The sequence below is a fragment of the Candoia aspera genome, chromosome 7, assembly GCF_035149785.1.
Source record: "Candoia aspera isolate rCanAsp1 chromosome 7, rCanAsp1.hap2, whole genome shotgun sequence".
In the NCBI taxonomy this organism is placed as follows: domain Eukaryota; kingdom Metazoa; phylum Chordata; class Lepidosauria; order Squamata; family Boidae; genus Candoia; species Candoia aspera.
Window position 1 is genome coordinate 47136771 of NC_086159.1, and position 12071 is coordinate 47148841.

The window sequence follows — 12071 nt, forward strand, 5'->3', positions numbered from 1 at the left end:
CTTACACATTGAATCAGCTAATTTGAACCTTCAGCTTTCTGTTTTCACTTTACCTTGGGAACTGTCTGTTTATCTCACTTTCACTTTGTAGAAACACACTCCAGAATTTTTTCATAGCTTTGACTTTCGCTGGTTAAGTTCCTAAGGGGTGCCATAATCTACTGCATGAGACATGGAGGATTTCAAACAGATTTTTTCTGACTTCCACCAAGATTTTAAACAGATCTCTTCTGACATCTATCAAGCTTTTATACAAGATATCCAGGACATTGTAGAAAATATGAGATCTAAAATGTGCCATCAGGTTGGGGATGTGGTGGATGAAATTGAGGAATTTAACAGCGATAGAGTAAGAGTGATATTGGGATTTTACTGAGATGCTGGATGAAGATTGGATACTGGAACTGGAGAAATTTAAGGGGGAGGGAAATCTGCAAGCCACAAGTGAAATTGACTTTCTGGTGGAATGCCATGAAAAGAACCTGAAATTTTTGAGTTGGGCAGTTGGGCTGTTTGATTCTTTCAAGAGAAAAGCTCTGTGCCTATTGTGGGGATATGTAACTGCTCTGGTTTATTTTGAAGTGGGTAAGGGTTGAAAAATGCTTATCTGGTTTGCTTTAGGTAAAGGTAAAGGTTTCCCTTGACGTAAAGTCCAGTCGTGTCCGACTCTAGGGGGCGGTGCTCATCTCCGTTTCAAAGCCTTGGAGCCGGCGTTGTCCATAGGACACTTCCGGGTCATGTGGCCAGCATGACTCACGGAACGCCATTACCTTCCCGCCGAAGCGGTACCAATTAATCTACTCACATTTGCATGTTTTCGAACTGCTTGGTGTGCAGAAGCTGGGACGAGCAACGGGAGCTCACCCCGCCGCGCGGTTTCGAACCGCCGACCTTCCGATCGACAGCTCAGCGGTTTAACCCGCAGCGCCACCGCGTCCCTTGGTTTGCTTTAAGGATTTGATTAATGTTATTTGCTTTTATAGATTTGGATTTACTGTTTTGAATTGTCTGTTTTTGGGGTTTATTAAGATTAAGATTATTAAAACTGTTATATTATCAAGTATAATAGCAGACAACCTATGTGCTTTTTAATCTGATTCTTATTATAGTAGATAGAAATGTATAGAATAGTGGTAGGAAAGGAATAATTAGATAGGTGTTATCTTTTGGAGGGGAGAAAGATGATTAGGAGGTTTATATGAGGTTTTTTTTCTTTATTTTAATATAAGGGGGAGGAGTAACTGTACTGAGTGATTTTTACTATATGCTAAAGTGAAATGATTTATAGAAATAATCTGGTGTTTTGGTTTAATATAGAGTAAGAGATTGATTATGGAAATCTTTCCATGTTTCCAAAGTATGATAGTTTGAGCCTGGTCATTTGGGCTCTGAGTGAGAACACTGGATTTATTCTGTGATTGATTTGTTTGTTTTCATGGCTATCCATGATGTCCTCAAAGTTGAAAAGTATCAATACTCTTTCTAACCTACTTCTGTGAAGTCCAATGTTCACTTCCATGGAGTGTCACAGGGAAAACCATAGCCTGCAGGATTCTGAGCTTTGTAGGTATAGACACATCCCAGCATCTGAATATCTTTTCCAAGGCTTTGATTGTAATCCCACCAAGTGCTTGTCTGTGGTGCATTTCTTGACTGCTGGTTTCTTTACCATAGATAGTCAATCTTAAAAGGATTGCAGAAGCTATTCACTGTTTCAATAACTTCATTGGCAATTCTAAGGCTGGTTGATATACCTATTGTCATTAGTCTGGTTTTCTTTTTATTTAATTGTAGCCCCATTTCACTGTGCTCATTGAGTTTCACTATTAGAACTTGCAGGTTGTTTGCATTTTCAGTTTTAAGAGCAATGTCATCAGCATAGCAGGTCATTGATGTTTCTTCCTCTAATTTTAAAACCATGTTTATTTTCTTCCAACCAAGCCTCCCTTAATATATATTCAGCATAAAGGTTGAATAAATAAGAAGAGAATACAGAGGTTTGGCTCGTTCCTTTGCCAGCCAGGAACCAGTCTATTTTGCCATGTTCCATCCAGACTGTAGCTTTCTGTCCGTGTATAAATTTCACATGAGGACAGTGACTTGTTTTGGGATTTTCCTAAGAACATTCCACTGTTTGATAGTATCAACATGGTCAAAGGCCTTTGTATAGTCAGTGAAACACCCATTGACTTCTTTTTGGAATTCTTTGGCTTTCTTTATTATCCTGCGTGTATCAGCAATAAAGTCTCTTTTTCCTTAGTTTTTTCTAAAACCAATTTGGACATCTGGCATTTCCCTTTCCATGCAGGGATTTAATCTGCATTGGATGTTCCTAAGCATAATTTTGCTAACAAAATGAAATTAAGGGTTTTGTGTGATAGTTTGCATACTGCTTTCTCTGGCATTGGTATGTAGGCTGACCTCTTCCAATCTGTTAGCCACAGGGTCATTCTACAGTTTTGCTGGCATTGTTTGATTGGAACCTTTACTGATTCTTTTTCTGTTGCTTGCCATATTTCTGTAATTACTCCATTAATTCCTGTAGCCTTTTGACTTGGTAATGACCTAACTACATCCATTAGTACTAGAGGTTCTTGTAAATAAGGAATATCTTCTAAGATATCTTAGATGCTGAGATCTGCACTGTATAGAATTTCAGTATTCTCCTTCGATGTTCCTTTGATTTTCTTTAAATCAGTTACTGCCTGTCCTTTGGCATCCTTTAGCATACCAATTTGAGTAGGAACCTCCTTCTGAGTTCAGAGATCTTTTGGAAGATATTCCTTGTTTTTCTGTGTGTGTTTCTTTCTTTGATGCCTTTACAAATCTAGTTGTAATGCTGCTCCTTGTCTCTTCTAACAGCTCTCTGAATTTTTTTGTTAAGTTCCTTCCTGAGATCTTTTTCTTTTTCAGCTTTGGCTTCTCTTTTCTTCTTGACAATTTCTACTGTCTATTCTGAAATTCAGTTTGCTTTGTTTTGTTTCTTCATCTTTTCACATTCGTCCTTAACAATTTCTTTGATTTCATTCCACAGTCCCTCTGGTTCCCTATCAATGATGTTCAAGACTTCTAAGTAGTTCCTGATGATCTCCTTGAAAATAATGGGTATAGGCTCAAGATCATAGCAGGGAAGCTAGTTGGCTTTGTTCTTCTCCTTTAGCTTGACTTAGAAATTGCTCATGAGCAATTTATGATCTGTTCCGCAGTCAGCCCCTCGCCACATCTTTGCGGTTATAACTGATCTCTTTCCCCTCCTTCTACAGATAATATAGTCAATTTGACTTCTGTGTGTGCCATCTGGTGATATCCGTGTATATAGATGTTGTTTTGGTTGTTTGAAGAATGTGTTAGCAATGAAGAAACCATTGGAATGGCAGGAACTGATAAGTTGTTCTCCTGCTTCATTTCTGTTTCCAAGGCCATATAATCCAGCTATCATCATCAGTTTTTGGCTGCTTTGTAGGTTTGGGTGGAGTCTGAGAGCTTGGCCTTGTCCTGTTGCATTTCTTGTTCTTCCCCATTACTTCACTGTCAACTTATCATAACTGAAGTCTGTATGATGTTTTAAGAACTCGGTGTTCAGTTTTAGAATATCTCTTGCAGAGAATATGTTTATGAAATAAAGCTAGATAAAAATTAAGATTTGTAGCTAGGCTGTTTATAAAAATGAACAGAACAAATAAAATATCATAAGTTGCTCAGCAGAGAAGCTGCTGCTCTTTTGCCATCTTAGCTCCACCCCCTAGTCCACCTACATCTTCTTCCTTACTACTTTGAGTATAAAGTGAAGCAAGCATTATTTACTGTGGTAAATGAAGAATGGAATGGGAGGCCTCCTAATTTGGGTCTGTCAAATATATTGTAAAGGAGATCTTTGAATAAATCCCTTGATGGTCAAATTTTTTTTTAAGCTGCATAAAAGTAATTGGAAAGTTAAGAATTGCTTTTTAATTGCCAACTTGCCCTTTGGCAGATTAAGTATATCCTCACAGATCTAAAATTAAATTCTGGGTGGCTGATGAAGACAAGGAGGGAGAGAAGAGAAAAAGGCCTCACTCACTGCACACATAACCATGACAAATACAGCTGCAGTTTTTTGATCTTGCCATGCACTACAGATTCTCCTTTGGGTTGAGAACTAATGGTGCTACAGCTGGGCAGGATAGTCAGAAAGATGACTGAACTCCTTATCCTTGCATTGTAGCACCATCATAGTCAGGTCTATGGCCTACTGTGCCCTAGCTGCCTGGTCCCATTACCATTGCCACAGTTTCTCTGTATTATACTGTAGTTTAAGCTGAGAATAGGGACGCGGTGGCGCTGCGGGTTAAACCGCTGAGCTGCTGAGCTTGCCGATCGGAAGGTTGGTGGTTTGAATCCACATGACGGGGTGAGCTCCCGTTGCTAGTCCCAGCTCCTGCCAACCTAGCAGTTCGAAAACATGCAAATGTGAGTAGATTAATAGGTACCGCTTCGGCGGGCAGGTAACGGCGTTCCGTTTAGTCATGCCGGCCACATGACCACGGAAGTGTCTACGGACAAATGCTGGCTCTTCGGCTTTGAAATGGAGATGAGCACCGCCCCCTAGAGTCAGACATGACTGGACTTAATGTCAAGGGAAACCTTTACCTTTACTTTACACTGAGGACGAACAACTTGGCACTCAAGGCTGAAAGCAGCTGCACTTCAAGACCTGCACTGAGGCACTATCACAGTTCAAGCTGGGCAGCCACTTCCAAGCCTGCCCCATCTGAACACAGAACCACTACAAACCATCACAAGAAGGAACTGTAGAAATGAACCTGTGTGAGGTATTAATCCAGGCACTCATAAAGGAATTCCCAGGGAGAGATGACCAATGGTCCTTCTCCTATCTTTTAGCTGACTATAAAAGAACTATCATCCATAATGTTGCCAAATTTTGCCTTGCTGCTACAAGGGTGAGGCAACAAATATTGTCCAATAAAACTGCATTTCTTTGATACCTTTAAATTTCCTTCCCCCTTCCACTCCCCTTCCTTTCTTTTTAATTCATTTAACTTCTTTTCATTCCCATTTTAATGTATATTTTATCTATTTTATATTTGTGTGTGTGTGTGTGTATACACACACACACATATATACACATATTGGTCAAAGACCGAAATAAAGTTTTACCTACCTATACTTATTTGAATATTTGTATAGTCCAAATGAAGTTTCTTATCTAGATCTATTAGATAATTACCCACATTTGTACCCCACTTCAGAAGCCAGTAGATGTTGACAAGTGTTCTAACAGTATAGGGTCTGTGTCTCAATAAATAGGCCTCAAACCTAATGTGTGTTTAGGATTGCAGTTTAAATTTCATTTGCTCATTTTCATGGCATCTCAGAACAGAACAAATCACAGAGGCTAGTCAAGGGATGGAAAATACATGTCCCTTTAGATGATGTTGGACATTCTTCAACATAATTGATCATGCTGGTGAGTGCTTATGAGAATTGGAATTTATACGTAAATATAATGGGCTAATTCCTGCTATTAACTAATTTGCATACACCCATAAAATTCACCTCCTGTTTGATGCATTTAGTGCCTTGATTAGCTTGTATGAAAGCAGCATATACTATTGTTTCAGACTGTTTTTTTCTACACATACAGTAAGTATTTCAGTTAAGATTCAGTGAAACAAATGACCCTCCCTCCATTAGCATCAGGCTAATATAGGGTGGGGGAAGAGGAGGATGACGACATGGAAATAAGGTGGAAATGGAGCTAAAGTCTTTCTCTTACTACATACTAATGCAGCTACCATAATTGGTGAGGTTAAGAGAAGGAAGAGAATTGGAAACATGACTACATGATTAGACTCTATTTTCTTCTGTTCATAGGTAGCACAATTTTTCACAGCAGAATTGCAGGTAACAGCCTACGGTAGATTGTAGAGAAAGCTAATTTCTTCAAGATTGGCTTTCACATCCAGAATAATTATTGCCTCTCTTTTAGCTCAAAGCAATTTAGTCTAACAGTCAGAAGAAGGAAGATAAGGCATGTATCATAGCTAGAAACTGTCTCTTTGGATTACTTTTCCTGAAGGGATTTCTGTGTGTTTCGTCCCTTTTCTTCTCATATCCATTTCTAGTTGTGGATATTGCTCTTAAACAAAAAATTGCAATTCTAGCAATTGAACTTATTTTATGAGCACTAGAGCTCTTTATATTATTTATAGTAGTATGCACTTAAAGCTGTGCTTTCAAGGCCAGCAGACATAAAATCTGACATTTCCACTATATTTTAACCAAGAGGCATTGATTACCCTGTCCCTCTCAGCTGTACTCTTTGTTACCCTGAAATTACAGTGAAAACTCTGATTTCTGTAAAGCACTTTGTAAAGTCTAAATTTTAGATTTACTTTCCAAAGAAGAGCATATACATTCCTTTTGGGTGGTTTTTTTTTTTTGGAATTGTATAAATTAGGCTAATTTTGTTCATCATCAACAACCACACCAATCCCTTACTTTTTGGTTTAGTGACTATATTTTCTGTCTTGATGAAATCCTTTTATGTTTGGACTAGACGTCCATTAATGAACAAATAGGATTATATTAGTTGCTGTGTTTGAACTTAATAGATGACCAAAATACTGTCCATCATATTGGATCACAACTTCCCCTTAAAGAATATGTTATATGACTTCCATCCAAGATTTACTTGGTTAGCTCTAGATCTTGTAGGTACCATTACATCTCCATGCCAAGCAGGGCTCTGTTAGGCACAAAGACCAGCACACAGAATTCTGGCCATTCCATTTCAACTGTTCATCAGAGTCACTAGGCTCAATGTCCTCACGGAACTGAGCAGGTTCGTTAAACTAATTAAAAACTTATTGGGAACCTAAATCAAGAGAGAGTGCAAGATCAAGTTTCTGGCAAATTCTTGACCAGGAATGGGCAGGTAGACTAAGGCCACAATAGGTGAGGTAAAGATAGAAAATGCATAAGACAGTGTTATGCATGAAGTGTGGGGAGAATAGAATATTATTCTTTTTCTGTGTGGATGGAATTTTGGACTGCTCCTTTGCCTTTGCAGGGCTTACCGGGCAATTTTAATACGTTTAATTGGCAGAGAACCTCTAACCATTACAGTCAGAAGGCATCCCAGGGTTGAATGATCTATTGGGACCTCAGGGCACTCAACTCTAGAATATGACTGACATATTACTTATGGTTCATCAGATATTTGTTACTGCAGAGATACACATTGGCTCAATGTGCTATAATAATAAGCTATGATTTATTGTTGCAAAGATTGGGCCTCATGTGCTCCCTCCTCATTGTAGTACATCTGTAGCCATACTTTTCACTGGATTTGAAAACCTCACAACATGACTGCAGTTAAACTATTGCAATATATTAGATTTAGGGCAAACACTAACTTTTCCGATCTTACAACGTGTACAGTTCCGCCTTGGGGAGTGCTCAGACTAAGTTGCCAGTCATCAAGTAAGCACTCTCCTATATTGTAAAAGAAGACAGACTCAACAAATGAGCGCTCTGTTCAGGAGGAACTTTTCATAAATATTACACAGTCCTGAGAAAGAGGAAAGTGTGAGAAAAAAACCTCAAATTAACCCCGCTTGATATTGTTTGGTATAAGATAGGACAGAGGGAAACCCTGACAGGCTTTCAAGAATCTATTATTCTACCTTACCAGAATAAAGAGCATTTCTGGAATCCCTGCTGTGCCTGATTCTTGACCTGGCCTAACTTGAAGGGCTGTCAGATATTTTGCCAGTTATAATGGAAGCCACCTCTAGATACAAAACACTGATGACATGTATTACTGTGTAGATTGTATTCTGGCTTTTACAGAAAACACTTGTGAGAATTAATCTAATAAATAATAAATAATAAATCTAATTTTGAAATATTTATATGTATATATTCTACCAAAATCATACTGTCATATTTTAGGAGCTATTCTGCTTTATCACCTGTACACTGACTACACCAGTGTTTTCCAATCTTGATAAGTCTAAGATGGGTGGACTTTAACTCCCAGAATTCCCCAGCCAGCCATGAAGTTGAAGTCCACCCGTCTTAAACTTGCCAAGGTTGGGAAACACTGGTCTGCACTGATACATCCCCCTTTTTAAGTTACCTGAGGTATTAGGTTTTGCATTGAATTAAGTGAAGTAGATAGAATGCAAACTGTTGAGGGGAGAATCAGTGACAGCTTTGACATTTCACCTTCTACTTGCTCACTGACAGAGTTTCTGATTTTCCCACAAGATCCGAGATATATAAAAGGTTACTTTGATTAATGAAGCATTAATTCTGCCAAGTAGGTGCACTGTTACACTGGTAAAAACAGATGCGGACAAGGATGCTATACTGATTGTCATCAGCTTCCAAGAAAACAAAATGATCAATATCTACAATGTATAATTAATAGGGTAATGTGAATATATTTTTATAACATCCAAATGCTTCTGCAGCTTTTTGAAGAAGCTGCCTTCTCCCATCCTGACTGAATTCCTCAAGGATTCTTTGAATTTGGAGAATACGGGTGTTTGGTGCAACGATTTAAACATGCAATGCAAGTTTAGGAAGATTACCTTTGCAGAGCGCCTTCTCCTAACTGCTAAATAACTATATTTGGCTTTCATACATCTGCGATACTTTATATGCAGTGTTGTAGAAAATATGTGCACATAATACATTAAATCATCTAATGTGTTGAGTTTTGGTTTTAATCACTGCAGTTTTAATCATTGCATTGTAATCCAGATATATTTAAAGTCTGAAAATCGTTTCATATTTGTTGGAAAATCTATAGAATATTCCCAGCCATTATTATTATTAACAGATTTTCAGTGATGGAGGCAGCTGTAAGATTCCACATTAAGTTATCCAAATTGTTAACCCAGCTCAGATATGCTAGTGCCACATAACTTCCTGCATAACTCTTATTGCTGTGCAGGGCACATGAAATGCTGCACATAGCTAAGGTAGATGTTTTGTTCAGTATTTTTGCTTGTAAGAGAAATGCAATCTTCCTAAATAATAGATGAAATAATTCTACTAGCCTTGGGCAATGGTGACAGTTGCTCTAAATGGACTTTGTAACAGCGCTTTCCCCTTCACCCAAATTCTATAATAAAACCTGTGGAGCACATTCATCTGAAAACAGAAGTTGGAATCTGTCAAGATAATTTTGCTTATCCACATTTCCTATATCCATAAATAAACCTTCCTTCCAGAATATTCTGTAAAGGGATGGAGAAGGCCATCATTTTGTTTGGTTTCACAGAAACAAAATTTGCATTCTAATTCCTATTTGAGTGGAATGCTGAAAGTATTTCTCCTTTCTCATGATTGGGTTTCTTAAGGGAAGAGGTATCCTGTTGTTTGACTAAGAAGCCGAGGTTGTTATTAGCAACCTGGAAGCAATTTCAGTGTCTCTGGGAAGCTTTAATCAACTCTTGTGTGCTGATTGAGATGCAATGTTTGGAAGTGGAAAAACATAATAACAAAGTAAAAATCTATGAGTATTTTCTATGCAAAGATTTCATCAGCATATCTTATATAATTACATAGCCAATACACAACATGGTGTATGAATGCTTTAGTCAATCTGTAAATATCTTAATGACTGAAATATCTTTTGTACATTAATAATTTATGTATTTATTATTCATTTTTATATTCATCCTTTTTACTTGTGCATGATAAACTAATCTGTCTCTGCTTTGTGTTTGTTTATTATGTATTGCCACAACTGTTTCTCTTAATGTTTGTTTAATTTCTCTGCCTTGACCTGAGTTACTGATGCACTTAAAAAGACATTAGAAACATATTTGGATACAGTCTAAACTTAACACATTTATGACATTTCTAGGAAGTCCTGCAAGTAGCAAATTATGTGAAGCAATGATGTGGTTTATTTGTGTTTGCTGTACAGTTACTGTGAAAGGGTGTGCACATCCTGCTGAGCATTATGCCTATATCAAGTTTTACAAAATAGAAGCAGCCATCTTTGTCATAAGAAAAATGCCAAAATCCATATTAGGGCAGTAACATTTTATCTAGCAAACTCAAAAGGTCACAAACTTTTCCAAGTTACCCAACTCCCCAAAATGAAAAACAGGAGGCCAAAAATTGTAGCCAAACTTCTTCCAGTGACATAATTCATTACAGCCATATTTCCTATCACCTTTGGCTGCCAAAAAAAAAAAACAAAACCCTTTTTAAATGAGTACAGCTGCTGGCAACAATGAACTTGTCCATTCCTGGCTAGATGGTGAATAAAGGCAGAAGGGGAGAAAATCAGCCAGAGTTCTGAGTTACAGAGAGTTAACATCTTATATGCTATTTTGTGGCCTTCAGACTGGCGAGACAAAGACATTTTCTGCTTGAGTTGGAAGTGCAATATTCAATTGGCAACTAATGCATGATCCCAAATAGTCAATTTTAGCATGCTTTTCTAAAAATGTAAATGGTATATCAAGCCAAGTCAAATGAATTTTATTGTGATGATCATGGATCAGCATGTCAAAGAAAATAAAATTGGAAAGATAAAATTAATAAAATAAGTCCAGATTGACATGTTTGCATTAAGTTTTGCTGTGTTTTCACTGCAACCACACAGAATTTGTTTACTTAGTTGGTGATAGTATGGTCAGAATCTGAAAGATGAAGATTAGTGTAATATTCTATTCCTCTGTCCTTCCTGGAAGATGTTTCAGCAGTGTAGTATATAATCTGCCCAAATCTATAAAAATTTCAGTGAAACAATCACGTTGAATGGTTTCTGTTTTTCCAGAGCCGTGTGTATAAGCTTTGTATAATATATAGCTTTATCTTTAATTCAGGCTCTTATACCTTGTTTGTAATAGTTCACAGACATCAAATATTAAACAGATGGCTTTCTGAGTTTGAGAGGTTCAGTGTAGTTACCAATGTATGCATATCCAGGATTTTTTGGCTAATGCTAATCTAAATAGCACACTTGGCATAATAAGATCATAGCAATTGGCACTGGTTAAAACAGACAATATTGCAGACATATATTGTTTTCTGCCTTTTCAGATGTAGTGCTTCAAGCCCAATTGCTAAATAAGATGTGGTAGAATTATTTCAAGGTAGCTGTATGCAACACAGTTGTGATTTTACTTTTAGTTACAAACCCTAATACAGCTAATTTCACAAATCTTGTTTCTGATACTTAAGCCATTTTTAAACTAGCAAGCCAAGATATTTTCCTAATTGTTATTTGGTTAAAAGGATATACACATGTTGTTTTAAAATCCATTTTGGGAATTCCTTATCGGAATCCTTAATTAAATACGCCGTTATGAAGCACTGACATTTGCTTTTACAGATTCAGTAACAACTGCTTCTGGGCCACTGCTTGTCGAAGTTGCCAAAACCGCTGGTTCTGCTCTGGGAGTTGTACTAACTACCTCAATGTGTTGCAGCAAACAAGTCATTGTTATAGATAAAATAAAATCTGCAAGTATAGCAGACAGGTGAGTTGTAGTCTACCATGTTATGTCATTCATCTCCACATAAATCATATGGGAAAAAAGTCTGGCACCCAGGGGTGCAATTAACATGCTAAGAATGCCCAGCATATCTACCAGAAACAACTGAATTGTAGATAGGACAAGGTTGTAATCCCAAAACCTCAGATCCAAAGATGCTTTCCCTCAAGAAAGGTGTTCCTTTCCAAATTTCTGCTAATTCTTTAATGCTATGTTTCATTCCAAAAATTCTTCCAACTACTTGGTTGAGTTCTGTTTGTGCTCCTCTGTACAATTCTTTGGTGAATTGGAAAGTATTCTTTGGAAAAAGAAAAAGCAGTTGGGAGCTTGGAACCAGAGTGAGCAAACATAAGGGAAAGAAAAACAGGAACTTTTTTTGTATTGTCAGCTGGAAACATTGAAACCAAATGAGATAACAATAGAAGATATCCTAGGACAATAAGAGAGTACAGAATATCAAATCCTTGGATCTTGATGGTATTTACCTGAGACTTCTTAAAGAACTGAAATGTGAAATTGTTGATAATGTGCCTCAAATCAGGC

At 37.4% G+C, this 12071-nt stretch overlaps 1 protein-coding gene across 4 annotated transcripts in view; it reads left to right on the forward strand.

Moving 5' to 3' along the window:
- GRIP1 (glutamate receptor interacting protein 1) overlaps positions 1 to 12071 on the forward strand; it is a 287775-nt gene that overhangs the window by 229561 nt on the left and 46143 nt on the right. For all 4 annotated transcript variants that reach the window (XM_063309219.1, XM_063309220.1, XM_063309216.1 and 1 more), the window contains exon 8: positions 11366 to 11513. In XM_063309219.1, the coding sequence (XP_063165289.1) occupies positions 11366 to 11513 (148 nt within the window). The remainder of the gene's footprint in view (positions 1 to 11365; positions 11514 to 12071) is intronic.